Source organism: Hippichthys cyanospilos, chromosome 17, assembly GCF_059441005.1.
Source record: "Hippichthys cyanospilos isolate Australia breed blue-spotted pipefish chromosome 17, RoL_Hcya_1.0, whole genome shotgun sequence".
NCBI lineage: Eukaryota > Metazoa > Chordata > Actinopteri > Syngnathiformes > Syngnathidae > Hippichthys > Hippichthys cyanospilos.
In genome coordinates, this window is record NC_142385.1 from 3,851,898 (window position 1) to 3,867,500 (window position 15,603).

The window sequence follows — 15,603 nt, forward strand, 5'->3', positions numbered from 1 at the left end:
GTGAGTTGGAATCTTACCCTTGTTAACATGGCGATCTCTATTGCGCAAAACTCACTGCTATTTGGTTTGATAAAGCGCCCTAGTAGCCGCTAACACAATGGTGCATTCAGGCTCACCCCTAAAAGTATGAAGTATTAAAACCCAGTTGTTTGCGCACTTAAAAATAACAGCAGACAACTGGGATGGATGAAAAAAATGCGAAATAATAAATACGGAGGCATGTTTAAGACATCCTTACTTTTGCAATTGCGTTTTACTTTATAACTTACTTCATATCATTATAATATCACATACACGAACAGATTAATAAACAAAAGAAAGAGAAAACCATCTTTAGTCACACTTTTGTGACTCAAGCATCACTGAACAATCGTCAACGCCTTTAAATCCGGACTCCGTGATTACAATGTTTCCCACACTGGCGAGGCGTTCATTGACCGCTCACAATGTAGGAAATATGAAACAGTTAATTTAACGCGGAACGAATATATAACTAACAGATATGAACACAAGAAAATATGGAGTTTACAAAATATTATATTAATTCTGTTTTGATATAGATTTTACATTGTTTCCCAAGTGTTGGTGCATCTTATACACGGTAATATAGTACAGTGGCGGGCCGTGATTGCACGTAAGCCTTCTGTGATGTCAGACTCTCGAATAAATAGCCCCGTGCGCACACGTACGCATTACTGGGCCACACAGGCTATTTTCCGGAGCTTTTAAACGTCAATAAACCTGCACCAGCCATTAAAACATGTGTGTGTGTGTGTGTGTGTGTGTGTGTACATTTATACACACATTTAGTGACTCTCCTTCTAGTGCTGTAGTTTTAAGTTGGAGTTTTTGTCAATTAGAATTCAGCTAATTTTTGTCGCCAGGCTGAATTTAATCTGCATGCTCCCGGAGGCGCTAGGGCAGGGGTGCTCATACTTTTTCAGCATGTGACCCATTTATAAAATGACCAAGTCAAAATGATCTATTACTACAAAAATGCAAAACATATATTTATTTATAAAAGTATTGAGGATTCTTTATATCTACAATGTATGTTGATGTACATGCATAACCGCATGAGCCAATATTGCACAACACAACACAATTAAATAAGTACATTTTGTGTCATTACCGGAGTTTGTCGGTGTCGTATTCTCCATGAAGTCTGAAAATGCTGCTCAATATTTCCCTTCTTTGGTATTGCAATGGTGGACTGGCAGATCAGGCAAACACATTTTGAAAATGTCACCGTGAAAAAAAGTCCTCCTCCCTTTTCACGTGAAAGTATACGTTTTTTTGTCTTCTTACTTGGTCCAGCTCCCGCACTCATTTTTATACCCTTTCTTAGGTTTAAGAGGAAAAGGAGCTAAAAACTGGAGTTAACTCGCTGACTAGCCTGTTAGTTTTACTACACTTTGAGCCGTTGTCTACGCATGAGCAGCAACCTAAAGTGTCAGAAAAATTCAGACGTCATCTGACTGGCTACCCTGTATATCAATCAAATGAAGGGATGATAGGCTGGCATCTATTTTTTTCATGTCATGCAATCTACCAATACTACCTTTGCAATCGACTGGTAGATCGTGATCGACGTATTGAGCACCCCTGCGTTAGGGCATTCGCTTCAACAGTTGCGGGTTTCCTCGCAAATGGATTTGTGAACGAGCACCTAATTTTAAAATGATAAATTAATTGAAGAAATTTGATTTATCATCCAGCCCTAGGGAGAAGCAAGCTGCATGTTATGTGCTTGTGTTCATATTAAAGCCAAAGTGCTACTGACAACTTCAAACTACCGTATTTTTCGGACTATAAGGTGCGACTTTTTCATCATTATTCGAGCCCTGCGGCTTATAGTCCAGTGCGGCTTATCTGCTGGTTTTTCCCACCTGTCAAGCAAATGTGTGTTCAAGCAGTTTATTGAACAACTATAAAATAGAACTGAAAAGATGTGAATCAATGGCTGTGCTCAAAAAGAGTTTTAAAAGATATTATTAAAAATATAAAAAGAAATGTCAAAATTGAATAAGATCTTGCCTAAACGTTTGTAACGTGTAAATTTGATATACGGTATACAGGATGATGTATGATTGTGTTTATAAATTTATGAGTGTATATATTATTTACTTGCAGTGTGTGCAATGTTCACTAAAATAATCTATTAATTAAACAACGGGAGACAGAATGCTATCGAAGTATTGATTTTGAGTTTGAACTGCTATTTAACTCTGCAGTATTCTGCCCATGAACAAAAAGTTAGGACATGTCTTTCACAAACGTATTGCTTGCCTGGCTGACCCCTATACCTTTGTTGCTAGAATCAGCCCTGGCTCATAAAAGAAAAGTACAGCAAGACCGTGCAAATCAAATATTTTCAGCTAATTTGTTTGTAAAACAAAACTTAATGCAGCTCTGGTTACTTTTGGCTCTGAAATGAGAACATGAGCATCCCATCCATTGTGTGTGCTGCTGGTTACTGATATATTAACCCCACTATGTTGTTTCTTTCTTTCTCTGCTCGATTAAATATTATGAACTCATGTAAATCCTTTAAAACAATGCAAATATTTAGAAAAAGGGTGAAAATTCTCAACTGTTCTCAACTTGATTTTATTTATAGAGCCCTTTAAAGGGACACTGTGTAAGATTTGACAGTTTTTCATTACGGACAGCAGGAGGTGCTGCATTTACCATTGTCTGTAGCTATTGCTAGAGCGCGACCCCCCACTAGACCTACGATTACATCTGAAACAAACTGTTGGTCAATAAGAATACATTTATTTGCAAGTTTTTCAAGTTTATAATCAGTTAATTTATTCATTTTTAATTAAAAAAAAATGGGTCTAACTCTCACACAGTGTCTCTGTAAGAACAAATCTCAGATGAAACAAAGTGCTGAATATACAATTAAACATAAATCACATGACAAATAAACAGCGTTTTAGGCTGTAATGAAAGCCATGCTGTTCTAGTACAAACAAGACAATTGGATGCCTAGATTGTGCTTTCAAAGCACCAAAGCAGTCACGACTTCACCTCCTAATCTCAGTCACTGTGCTTTTGCACAATATTAGTCAAAACAAAAACAAAAAAAAAAGTTTGGGGTTTTCCAAAATTTGTTTCTACGGCCGATAAAAGGCTTAAAGTTATGTTTCAACAGATAGTACTTGAGTAGTCTTTCATAATATTGCCGCACACTAAAAGACTTTTTCTGATTTCATTTGGAAAAATGTGATATTTTAGTTCCCCACAAATTGACCTTATAAAGGTGGTTTCCTTTATATTTAAATATTATGTGCTACCCCAGTTTGGTAGTATCCATGCTCATAAATGGAAGCCTTTTCTGTACTAAAATTTTTAGGGATTTCTTGTTTTAAACAGGCATTTTTTATGTAAAGAAGTCAGATCCACAAATATGGATGTGGCTGCATTTGATTAAGGTAGGAAGTTGCAATCATCCCATTTGGATTGTTCCAATTTCAACCTCAAAGCATTAGAGGCCAAACGTAAATGACAAAGATGGCTGATTCTAATAAGTGTTTTTTTGTTCTGCTCCATCACAACACATTTTGAGCACTAGCATACCTTGATTCGCAATTTACTTTTTTATATAAATAATAAAATACCTCAACTTCAAAGTCCCGGGTTCAAATCCCCCTTGCACCAGCCTTCCTGAGTGGAGTTTGCATGTTTTCCCTCCAGCTTCCTCCCACTTTCCGAAAACATGTATGGCAGGTGTACTGAACACTCTTAATTTGCCTTAGGTGTGATTGGGTGCGTGAATGGTTGTTCGGCTCTGTGTGCTCTGCAATTCCCTGGCAACTAGTTCAGGGTGTCCCCTGCCTGCTGCCCATAGATGGCAGGGATAGGCACCAGCAAGCCTGCGATTGCCGAGGATAAGCAGCTGTAGAAATGGATGGATGGAAATGGATGGGTTTCCGGTTTGGATGAATTATATAGCGGCGTGCTTCATGAGCAAGACACAAAATTGATGGCGAGTGAAGCCTTGCTTGGCAGCTAGACCAGGCGACTGCTTCAGAAAGTGATTCGATGGTTTGGCCGAAATTTCAAATCAAAAACAGCTGCAAAACCCAACGGTAATAATGCCTGTCATCTTGCATTTTGTGGATTTGGGCCGCTGTTACAGCTGTGCAACGGCGATTGTTTCTCGAGCATTGTCGGTTGTTGTAATGGAACATGCGCAAAAAAAGCAGAGTTTCTCGTTTTGGAACTTTTTGATTTGTTTGCTTCGAAGAAGGTATTGTTTGAAAAACATTGGAAAAGCTATGATTTCTAAAGAAAAATTGAACAAGAAACTATTCTTAAAGCGCTTAATAATTTTGTTTGTCTCGTAACACAACCACATTCATGTCATTTTCGTAAATAAAGAAAGATTAATTTTTAGCGTTCCTCCCTGTTCTTCCAGCCAGGATTCTGACCTTTTCTGTCCCTGACTACCCGAACTCCTGTTGCCCTGGCAAGAAGACCCGCTCTGCCTGCTCCACCATGATTCTGCCTTCCCCTGATCAGATTTCCTGCCCTGCCTTAGCCCCTTCGGTAGTCCCCTGCCATCAACTGCCTACCTGCCTCTTCTCTGCAATAAACCAGTAGCTCATTATTCTTACTAGTCTATGTGCTCTTGTGTTACCTGCCAGTTCAAAGGGGCGTTTGGGTGCAATTTACAAAGTGGAATGTGGGAAAAGTCAGCTTAAGATATGACAAGGACCTTATGAAATGTGTGCACACACTAAAGCAAAGCCTGAAAGTCAAGATCAAGTCAAATTTGTCAGTGCATTTAATGTGTGGAAAGCAAGAATACTAACTTTTTGATACTAACACTAACCCTTTTTTTTCACTAACATTTTAATGGACAAAAAGGTAAACCTCAAATAAGGACCGTAGATCTCTTCACCATGAACACTAGTCCCAGGTTATAATAACATTGTTTTCCCCTATAGTTATGTTTTTTTAAATCATTTTGGTTTTATTTTTCAAATTCAGTTAGTTTTAATTTGTTTGAGTTTGATTTTTTCTGAAAGTGCCTTTTAGATTAAATTATAAAAATAGCACAGACTATAAATTGTACTTTAAATTTTTAGAAAATAGATCTTCAGCCTTATTGCTCCATGTCACAGAGGCAACAGCTTGGACAATCAATAAAGATAGATTAAAATATAGAATAAAATATATTTAAAAAATACACTATAATTAATATTTTTATTTTTATAAAAATTTATAGATCTTCAGGCTTATAGCGGCATCTCATTCACAGAGGCAACAGCTTGGACAATCAAACATGCGCCTTTTAACCACGGAAGGATTAAATTACTTTTGAAATCTACAGCATTGTGTTATGCACAATGCCAAGGAATGGTTATGCAGAACAAGGAGCAACACAAAATACATACAACCGCTCGTCTATTCCAAGACCATTTGTATTTCAAAAACAGTGCGTAAATACATATTTTTACAAAAAAAGTGTGTACCTTGAATTGTACATTCTGTAAAAAGGACTGTTCATATCTAAGCTGTACTCATTTTTTTCTTTTTTTTTTTTTTTACAAACGTCTATACGATGAGACAAATTTTCTTTTGGAAAACCATGTTGTATTAACTTTTTCAGTAGCAACCGTTATCTGAAAGGGCATTCCTTAGAGGGCCTGCCAATTTCAAGCATTTTCACTCATCTTTCATGGCTGACAGAATACTGTGTGTTATGTCTGTGTAAGCATGGGTGGTCCCACCCATCCCTTTCATTTTCTATAGTTGCTTATCCTCACCAGGGTTGCTGGCTTGCTGGTGCCTATCCCAGCTGTCCACGGACACCCTGAACTGGTTGGCAGCCAATTGCAGGGCACAAACAAGACGGACAGGACAAAAAAAAAAAAAAAAAAAAAAAAAAAAAAACTAACACTCACAACCACACTGAAGGACAATTTGGGGTGTCCGATACACCTATTATGCTTGTTTTTGGAATGTGGGAAGAAGCCAGGGTACCCAGAGAGAACCCACGCAGGCATAGGGAGAACATGCAAACTCCACACAGGAAGGCCGGAGCGAGCTGGAATTGAACTCGGGACTTTATGTTAAGAGCTTAATGTGAAATGAAGTACAGAATGTTTTACATAACAGTGTGATTTTGACAAATACTTTTTGGTTTACTGGCATTTGAACCATCTCCACAGTCCTATAAAACGTGAACAAATTCAATGAAAATGTGTTTTGATGGTAAAATAACACTTTGTATATGTATATAAACAGCAACATTCTCACAATTGAAAATATATTAAATTTTTTGGGCTATTTGCAAGGTATGTGTGCATTCGTGTGTGTTTTTTAAACCCACATCCTCCCTCCAAACTGTACGGCACTCCACTACTTTTCTTGGGCTTGGTTGATCACTTTTTTTAGCCAGCGAGATCAACACTGCCATCAAATGGTCACAGATAATCACTAAAGTGCTCGATTAGCTTTTTAATTTGAAGGAGCGCTGGCCACGGGTGTCATTTATCCATTCATTTAAAAAATTGTAGTTGACACGAATTCTTGTCACTGGCAGTCGAAGTAGTTTTACATTGCGAGAATTGTCATCCATAGCACTAAAAGTTATGAAGTTTGAAAAGAAGTTGTGAAAAAGCTTCTTTTACGCCCATGCAAATTTATAGTCGACACCTTTCATGTTCTCTGTATATTCAGCATCAAAGTACTCCGCTTCCGCGACTGTCAAATGGTTTTTCCAATCTCCAGCTATTCCTGGAACACAAAACAAATGTAGAAACATTTAAAAAAAAATTTTTTTTAAACAAACAACATTTAAAAATGCGCGTCTGAATACATTTTTACATGTAGATGGCAACATGGAATTAACATATTATGTGCAGTTTCATGAGGTAATGATAGGCAGTAGGAGCAACTTAAATTGGTCCATAAATAATTGATACTAACACAGTAGGTACTATGTCATAATTGGTAGCTTGACTAAGATGGTTTGCACAAATAAAACCGAATGTAAGTAAACTGAATCACTGGTGTTCAGATGCTATTAAAATAAAGATCAACAACACACCTTTCCTGAGAAATTCCGACTTTGTGCTGTCCATGATTTCTTTGGGAACTGCAGAGTAGTTGGACATCTTGTTCTTTTTCATATTCTTGAACATGCATCGCTCCGCTATCTTCTCAATCACATCATCGTCCAAAGTTTTATCCAGGAATAGAGCGATTCTGGCCACAGAGTCTTTAAGATCCTTGAATACAACAAATGTCAAGTCAACCTACATTTGGATGGACTGTCACATAACACTAGCTGTGAATTGAAGTTTTTGTTGCCCTCACCTTAATCATTTCTTCATAACAGATGTAAAATATTCGCTCCTTATAATTCAGCCAACCCTTCACATGATCAAACCATGAACCAAAAATAACTAGAAAACACAACAGTGTGGTTTACTAACAACAACTTGTACTATGTTATGATTGTGTACTGTACAGTACATTGTAGATCACTAACCTTCTCCTTTAAGAAACTTTTCAAGAAACTTGCTCTGTGGACCAGGGTCAACCAGGAAGGAGGCCATTGCACAGTAATGGAAGGATGACGTGAATACATCTTTGGGGTTCCTCATGACATAGATGACCTAGAGTAACATCCAAGAATTTTAATTACTGCATTAAATATTAGCATGTTAACAAAATCAACATCATATCAGCATTCTAAGATGCTAAATTTCTCACTGGAAAAAAAAAATCTTCAACATTGATATCACTAATCACACTTATAAAAACTGTGCGCTATTTGAATTTGTGACCAGGAAGCTAGTGGGAACATAGCTACAAGTGGTGAAGATTGCTTCAGGAAACTTCATGAAATGTCTGGAACTGATGGTCAATTTTTATTAACTTCCCTCGCTATCCTGAGATGTTTTCCACGGGATTTAAACCAGGATGGTCCAAAAGAGGGAAGTTATTCATCCAGAAGAAGTCCTTTGCCAAGCGAGCATTGTCAATTGCAGATGATGGAGGATATGCCCGCTACATTACCTGCACGTAACCAGATGCTGTTACGTGCAAACTCTGCATCACCTGACAGTCCAGTGTTTCACTGAATGAAAAAACGGCTCGGATCCTGATGGATGCCCCTCCAATGTGTCAGGTAGAAAACATCTCAGGTTGGATCTCCTTGCTATGCCAGCACGGTTGGATGCCATATGGACCAATAAGGTTAAATGTTTTTCCTCCTTAGAGAATTACCCCCCCCCCCCCCCCCCAACACACACACACATACACACACACACACACATGCACGCACACACACACACACACTTTAATGCCTCATGTTTAATGCTTTCAGGCAAAGTTACTGAGGGCCTAAGTCTGGGTGGTAACAGCTTGTCAAAAGACTTCAGGGATGAATAACACCACCCTTTTGGACCATCCTGTAAGATCCCCTGATTTCAGTCCCTTAAAGCAATGGTTCTCAAAGCGGGGTCCGTGAAATAATTTGGGTGTTTTGGAACTGATTTAGTTGATCTTTTAACAGTTACAGATTTATGCCTTGTTTGGCATAGAATATTTTTTGGCGCCTCTTCTGGTTGCTGTTGATAGTGCATTTTGTGGAAGCCACACCATCCTTGGCTTCAAATGTTTTGCATCGATAATCATACTCATTTGTATCTAATGTTTTGTATTGAAAGGAGTATCATTTGTAATTCAAGTATAAATGATTGATTTAATCTACGCAATATGTGCACATTTAGTAAGATATATAATTTTTTCAAATGAGACTTAACTGAGTTATGTTTGGTGTACCGTGAGCCCTCGTTTTTTGCGGTTGATTGGAACTGGCACCCACCCGCGATAAGTCAAAAACCGCAAAGAAGCGTCACCCCCCTCATTACATACACACAATGTTGGATAGAGACAAGGGAGAGGAGCAAACACCTTCCTCACCAGACCGTTGTAAATCTCTTAGGTTTATTTTGCAATAAATTGGAATTTCAAGAGTAAACTCTCATTGTTATCATGTTTGACCAGCTACATCTTTCACTTTAATTAGACTTCAGGGCACTGCTAATATAACCACGGCTCTCCATGACTACATTGGAATTTAAAGTGTAAACTCTATGTTTTAATTATGTTCGGAAAGCTTCTTGTTACTCACTGCAGTGGTTCTTAACCTGGGTTCGATCAAACCCTAGGGGTTTGGTGAGTCGGTCTCAGGGGTTCGGTGGAGCCTCCGCCGCAGAGGTCCACCCCTCAGTCTCGTCTGCAGTTAGTGGGCACAGTCATTGAAAGCGTCCTGCTCTGAGATTTCCTACCGGCCCGCTTTGAGGTCGCTGGTTTATGCAGCAGAGTGACATCTCCCTATCAGACCACTTAGAAAGGGCTGTATATGTGTCTGAGTGAGACTCCCTACCGGTCCGCACAATTCATTTTTGTGCACCAGTAAAAAAAAAAAAAAAAAAAAAAAAAATCATTTTATTTTTTTACTCAAGAAGGGTTCGGTGAATGAGCATATGAAACTGGTGGGGTTCGGTGCCTCCAACATGGTTAAGAACCACTGCTCTAGTGGGACGACTGAGGACGTGTTTGAAGTATTAGGCACGGGACTAGACACGAAAGACACGGAAATGAGTGGGCATACCAGTACATTTACTGTATGAGGTTTAATCATTTAAGATTAAAGGAAATTTTGGGGGGAAAATTGACTTGCTTTGTTATGAGACGGTATGCAATTTGCAATTTTTATTTTCTAAATTTGAGTATAGCTGAAAAGTAGCAAATCTGCTTATCAAATTGAATTTGTTGCTGAGTAAAAAGCACACTTTTGTTTGGCTTCAATTGTTTTTGTTTTGCTTCCACAAACATTTGCAATGGGGGTCCTTGGAAAATTTGCTTTCTAAAGGGGGTCCCTGACTCTATAAAGTTTGAGAACCCACAACCTTAAAGAACATTTCGAGATGGACAGCAAAGGAAGTAAAAATAGAATATGGTTGACAGTTCCAGACAGTTGATGTAATCCATCCTTTAAATATAGCAAGACAAAATGTTACCAAGAAAGAGTGTAGCTGTACTTCTCACAGTTGCCCATTAAGGAACACTAAATCCAACTTGCCTTTGGCTTCACTTCAAAGAAAGATGGAGGCATCATATGGGGAAGGAAATGTGTGGTGAACATTCGTGGCGATGGCCTGTCATCAAGATTGAGGCTACAACTGTGAGCCTCCTCCAGCCAGGGAACGCGATCCCAGTTGTGGAGGGTCTCGACAGAAGCAGGATCTCCTCCGCTCATGACCAGGGGGAGGATCTCCTGCATCCAAGTTGTACCTTAACAAAGAAGATTCTTTTTTTTCAAGATTTTAGTTTGTCCAAGAACCCCCCCCCCAAAAAAAAAAATGTAGAATAATATCCCTAGGGTATATGTTTTATGTTTATGGGGCCTCTTCATCTCCTTTCTCTTCTGTTAGAAAAATAAAAGCAAAGCACTCCACATTGAATTTGCGAGAGACAGAAAAGTAAGCCTGACTAGCGAACCTTCTTTATGATCATGCTTCACTACATCAAGAATCAGAGCTAGTGGGTGGGACAACAGTATTGTATCACAATACAGCAATTGTGTGTGATAGTTGAAAAAAGCCATATATGGTAAATCACAATAATATCACCCAAGCGTGAAAGTTTACAAAATCATAAAAAAAATAAAATAATTGAATAGTAAATGTGTTTGTCAAGAAAATGAAATCAGACAATATGTCTAAAGGTTTCACATATGTCATATATGTGAAAAAACTATTTCACCACAATCCACAGTAACAATCACAAGCGTTGACCGGTCCGTGGTGATAAATAGGTCAGGGACTCCCGATGTATGTCATTATGTAGGTGCTACCTAGTGTCCAAAATGTGACAAAACAGCACCACTTTATTCTGTTTAATTTTTCTCGCACTTCACTGTACTCCTTAAAAAGACATACAACTACATTTTTGAATAGGCATTTTCCTTCAACTGGATATTTATGGTTCATTGTATTTATTTATTTGTAGTTCATCTTATTATGTGTTCTATACAAAATATGTATTTGATGAACAAATGGAAAAAGATCATAGAAAATTTCCATTAATTTCATGCAATTTATGGAAAAAAAATATATTGGGAAAACTTAGGGAAGTGGTTCTCAACCTTAAAACATGCCATCAGTGTCTGGTTTATTAAACTTTAGACCCTTTCAAACCCCATTTGTATTGGTCCACGAAAAAATAATCAACCTAAACTGTCCCTCTTTTAATATTTTTCTGTATATATATATATATATATATATATATATATATATATATATATATATATATATATATATATATATATATATATATATATTTGACTACAGAAAAATAATAAACATAAACCATCCTGTTTTAGGGTAACAATAGAGATCTCTTCACAAAAATAAATCATGAAATAATTATTAGTAAATATTTGTCCACAAAAAAATATTCAACATAAAGTGTCAGACCTGTTCTCAAAAACAAATAATTATAAATAAATATTTGTTGACAGAAAAATACTCAACATAAAGTGTCCTGTTTTGGGATTACAATAGAGATTTCCTTACGAAAATAAATCATTAATTATTCATAAATATTTGTCCTCCAAAAAATAATAAACATAAAGTGTCAGACTTCTTCTCAAAAAGAAAAAATGATAAATATTTGTCCACAGAAAAATATTCAACTTAAAGTGTCCTCTTTTGGCAACATAGTAGAGATGTGTTTACAAAAATAAATCATTAATTTGACAGGTAATGAGAGGTGGCATGTAACAAGTTGGGTCAAACCATTGTAGTGTGGGTGGAGAATCTTTACAATAAGTAAATTGAATAACCCACTGAACATAAAATATGTTTTATGAAGTTATATTTTCCTGTATCAATTAATTCAATATTTTTTTAAATGATTTTTTTAAATTTGATTTTTGTTTGTTTGTTTAATTTAAACTCTCGAGTACCCCCTGAAGTTCGTTCAAGTACTGTACTCCCAGGAGTACTAGAACCCCCATTTGATATAAGGGACCAAAACCTGAAGTTCCTTGAAGTACACCCAGGAGTACTAGTACCTTCGTTTGATATAGGGGACCAAAAAGGCAGTTTTTAATTTTTTTGTTTTAGTTTGTTTTATTTTTCAATAATATAGTTACAGTTGACTTCCACTATTCAACGTGAATTGGTACCAGTCTGGTGTGTGTAGCAAAAATCTACTTATAAAAGACACCACTTGTTTTTAAGCTATATACAGGTAACGTAACTTTATCAGTCTGGCCCACATGAGAATACATTTTCCATCATGTGGCTCCTGGGCTGGAAAAAGTTTGAACACCCTGTGTTAGAAAGGTGTGTCAATTTAAAGCTTCGAGAAAAAGACACTTTGTTTCTCCAGACTTTTTTTACTGATCTCACTTAAAACTACTGAAACAAAACGAAACTAAGAAAACAGGTGATTGGTTGTTAACTTCAGACCTGAGTACATGCGATGTCATTTTTAGTTTAAAGCAAGTGATTTTAATTTAAAGGGATATAATTAATTAAACAAAATATTAACTGTTGAATTTTGAAAATTGTTCACGTCATTTAATTTCTCTTTACTGTATGTTGTATCCTAATGCTATAATAAATAGGTATGCTAAAGCATTTTTTTCATGCTGTGTTTAGCTGTTTGTTGTTTAGTTATTTGCAATAAACGGCGCTCACTGACCATGCTGTTTTTTTTTCATGCCACGCCGAAGCGGCATACAAACTAGTTCAGTTTATAAACTCGTATGTCGTAAACCGAGGACGCCGTGTGGTGCAATTGACTTGATTTTCCGCTGCCGGACATGGGACACAACGCAGTTTTACAGTGCCCCCCAGTCCCGACTAAGTTCACTCACATACTCCCGCCCCAAAGGTTCACTCTCACAGCCACCCACGTTATTTTGCAGTCACTTTTACACTTTTAAAGGAAGGCTGTAGTGCCTTTTGTAGTTATTTACAAAAGAAAAAAAATACAAATTCAAGGTGTGCATTGGAGTGTTGTCAACTTACCTGATTTGGGGTACGTTACAATGAGAATGTCATCTGGGCGAAACGTGAACGTCTCGAAACGCATCAAACTCTGCGCTGGGTGTATAAGGGTGGGCAGCAAAACCCCTTTGTACATCATGTACAAGTCTGCTTCGGTCATTGTGTAAAACGGCACAAATTCGAATAAAAACGAAATCTCAACAGCTGTCGTTTTGGCCAGCTGCGATTTATTCCTGTTACTTCCGGTGTCTTCTCCTGTGGACGGAAAAGAAACACTAAAAGCAAAATCAACATTAGGCACGCCTACCATGCGCCGCTTCTCACATACACGTTTTTCTTTGAGCGTACAGTATTTTACAATGTAAATACTGATAGTGTAAAAGTAGAAATTAGTACAAGTAAAATAAATGGAAACGCCGTCTAATTCAGCGCTTTTAAAAGTATTTAAAATAATATCCTGAATCGTGGATTCATACCTCGGTCACGCGTGTGAAACTCAAGACTGGGCAGTGAATACAAATTAAGCATGCCAACTTCCACGATGATTGGTAACATCTGTCTTGGAATTTCAAATTGTCATGTGTAATAATGAATAACAATGCGATATTACCCCCTCCTTACAGAAACCCGAACAAACAATTGCCCTTGACCAAGGAAATATTTATTCATAATTTTATTCTGTACACGCGGTCATACCGGAAAACTGTAACAAATGTGGCCTGTGACAAAAAGGAAAATTACACCCCTGATTGACATGATGAACTATAGTTGAGATTATTGTTCAAATAATCTAAAAAAAAATAAACAAACATAATATGTCATTAAATCTAATTATTTCTGACTTCACACCTATCCGATAAAAGAGAACTGTTATACTAACTTTGAAGTTGTGTCGTAATTTGTATTCTACTCCTCAGCCAGTAGGTGACAGGAATGACCAGGACTAAAAGTTATGTCTCAGCTGCGCTCCATAAATTAAGTGTATGAGGAAAACAAACGACCGAACGAGGAAAAAAAACTGCAAAGAAAAATGCAAACACATTAAAAAAGACGCGATCAGAAAAATGAAAAGGGAGCAAATTTACAAATAAAGCAAGTGCAAAAAGAAAACCCCAAACGCATCTAGATTAAAATAGCTGCAAACAAATAATATAAACACATAAAAACGCAGCAAAAGGATGCAATCACAAACATGAAAAAGCAAACTTACAAATAAAATAAGTGCAAAAACAAAACCCAAAACACATAGAGAGTAAAATAGCTGCAAGCAAAAAATCAACACACAAAAATAACGCTGCAAAAAGATGCAAATCAGAAAAAGATACAAATTCAAAATAGGAAAAGAAAACAATTGAAACGATAAAAAGAAAAAAATATAAAAAAATATGAAAAAAATATGCTGCAAGTTGACACAACGCCAAAGAATCGATGGCAATAGTGGGGTCAGAGGTTGTAAACAACAAAGAGGGAAAAAAATCTTGACATGTCTTCTAATTTGTTTAAATGAAGTCTGTAGCTCAATTATACATATTAATGTAAATGTTCTAATATGCTATTTTTATTTTTTTATGCTATTTTTATCTAAAGTTGATAGTTTACTTTTCTGGAATGTTGGATTTTTTTGTATATATTGATGTTCATTTTTTCTTTGTTATAGTTACAAAGGAACTCATAAAGCATTGGAATAAGAAATTACGTCCGTTAAATAAAATAACACAAAAAGTATTTATGCTGGCATTCATTTATACAAGTTAAAGGTTTGTCTCAGCATAAAAAAGAAAAATCCTGATTTTAGCACAGTGACACGTCGCATGGCAAAAACAAATCCTTTTCGCTTGGGTCATCTGTGCCCCCCCAGGGAGACCCGCCCCAATATTTGAGGAACACTGCCTTAGGTATACATCTAATGATAGGCGGAGGGTGAAATAAATATATAAGAACTGAAGTGAAGACATTCAGAAAGAAAAAGTTGCAGGGGGGAAACTAAACCAAAATCCACATCCATTCCTATTCTCTCACTTAAAAAAAAAAAAAAAAAAAAAACTTTAAAAAAACAACAACTTTTGCACCCCTGTTCATTATGTTCAATGTCCAGCCAGCAGTCAGGTTCACTTTCGTTGTGTAGGGTATCAATCTGTAGCATTTTTTGTCGTCGGAGCTGTTTTCATCTCATGTGTATTTTTTTCTTTCGTTTTCAGATTTTTTTCTCTTTAAATTTGCGTCCATGACTTTTCTTTGCGATTGGATGAATCTTTTATTTCATTTATTTTGCTGTGTTTGTCTTTTAACATGTTTGCATTTTTTTGTTTGCACCTGTGTTAAATATGGTGGCCCACAGGGGCAAACGCGCTGCAACTAGCAGAACACGAACAAAACTGACCTAGCAAACAAACGAATACTAAACAACTGCAAACAGAAAACGAAAACACATTAAAAGAAACACGCTGCAAGTTTTACAAGCTGCATTCACAAAAACGAATAAGAAGTAAAATGAGACATCTCAGAACACTTACAAAAACATAAAGACACACCGAGTGAATATCAACTGCTT

At 36.8% G+C, this 15,603-nt stretch overlaps 3 protein-coding genes across 7 annotated transcripts in view; all 3 read right to left on the reverse strand.

Moving 5' to 3' along the window:
- The window catches only part of LOC148409263 (uncharacterized), a 58,753-nt gene extending 58,673 nt beyond the window's left edge, over positions 1-80 (reverse strand). For 2 of the 4 annotated variants that reach the window (XM_088438842.1, XM_088438839.1), the window contains exon 1: positions 18-80. The gene's annotated coding sequence lies outside the window, so the exon portion shown is untranslated. The remainder of the gene's footprint in view (positions 1-17) is intronic. The other 2 variants (XM_088438840.1, XM_088438838.1) reach the window with 1 other exon arrangement.
- A 5,811-nt stretch (positions 81-5,891) lies between these two features.
- Positions 5,892-13,297, reverse strand: sult2st1 (sulfotransferase family 2, cytosolic sulfotransferase 1). The gene is made up of 6 exons (XM_088438843.1): positions 13,074-13,297; positions 10,115-10,326; positions 7,511-7,637; positions 7,336-7,424; positions 7,067-7,247; positions 5,892-6,753 (listed from the first exon to the last, which is right to left on the reverse strand). The coding sequence occupies exons 1-6, from the start codon at positions 13,210-13,212 to the stop codon at positions 6,644-6,646; spliced, it is 858 nt and encodes a 285-aa protein (XP_088294969.1). The 5' UTR covers positions 13,213-13,297; the 3' UTR covers positions 5,892-6,643.
- A 394-nt stretch (positions 13,298-13,691) lies between these two features.
- radil2b (Ras association and DIL domains 2b) overlaps positions 13,692-15,603 on the reverse strand; it is a 44,165-nt gene continuing 42,253 nt past the window's right edge. For both annotated transcript variants that reach the window (XM_088439857.1, XM_088439856.1), the window contains one exon: positions 13,692-15,603. This exon is cut by the window's right edge and continues 818 nt beyond it. The gene's annotated coding sequence lies outside the window, so the exon portion shown is untranslated.

Bases quoted from the DNA above. Each gene is read 5' to 3' on its own strand.
- sult2st1 (XM_088438843.1), bottom strand. From the start codon at position 13,212: ATGACCGAAGCAGACTTGTACATGATGTACAAAGGGGTTTTGCTGCCC. The intron at 7,248-7,335 runs GTGAGGGCAACA...GTTGTATTCAAG, and splicing joins GTTATGAAGAAATGATTAAG to GATCTTAAAGACTCTGTGGC. The intron at 6,754-7,066 runs GTGTGTTGTTGA...TTTGTGTTCCAG, and splicing joins GTCGGAATTTCTCAGGAAAG to GAATAGCTGGAGATTGGAAA.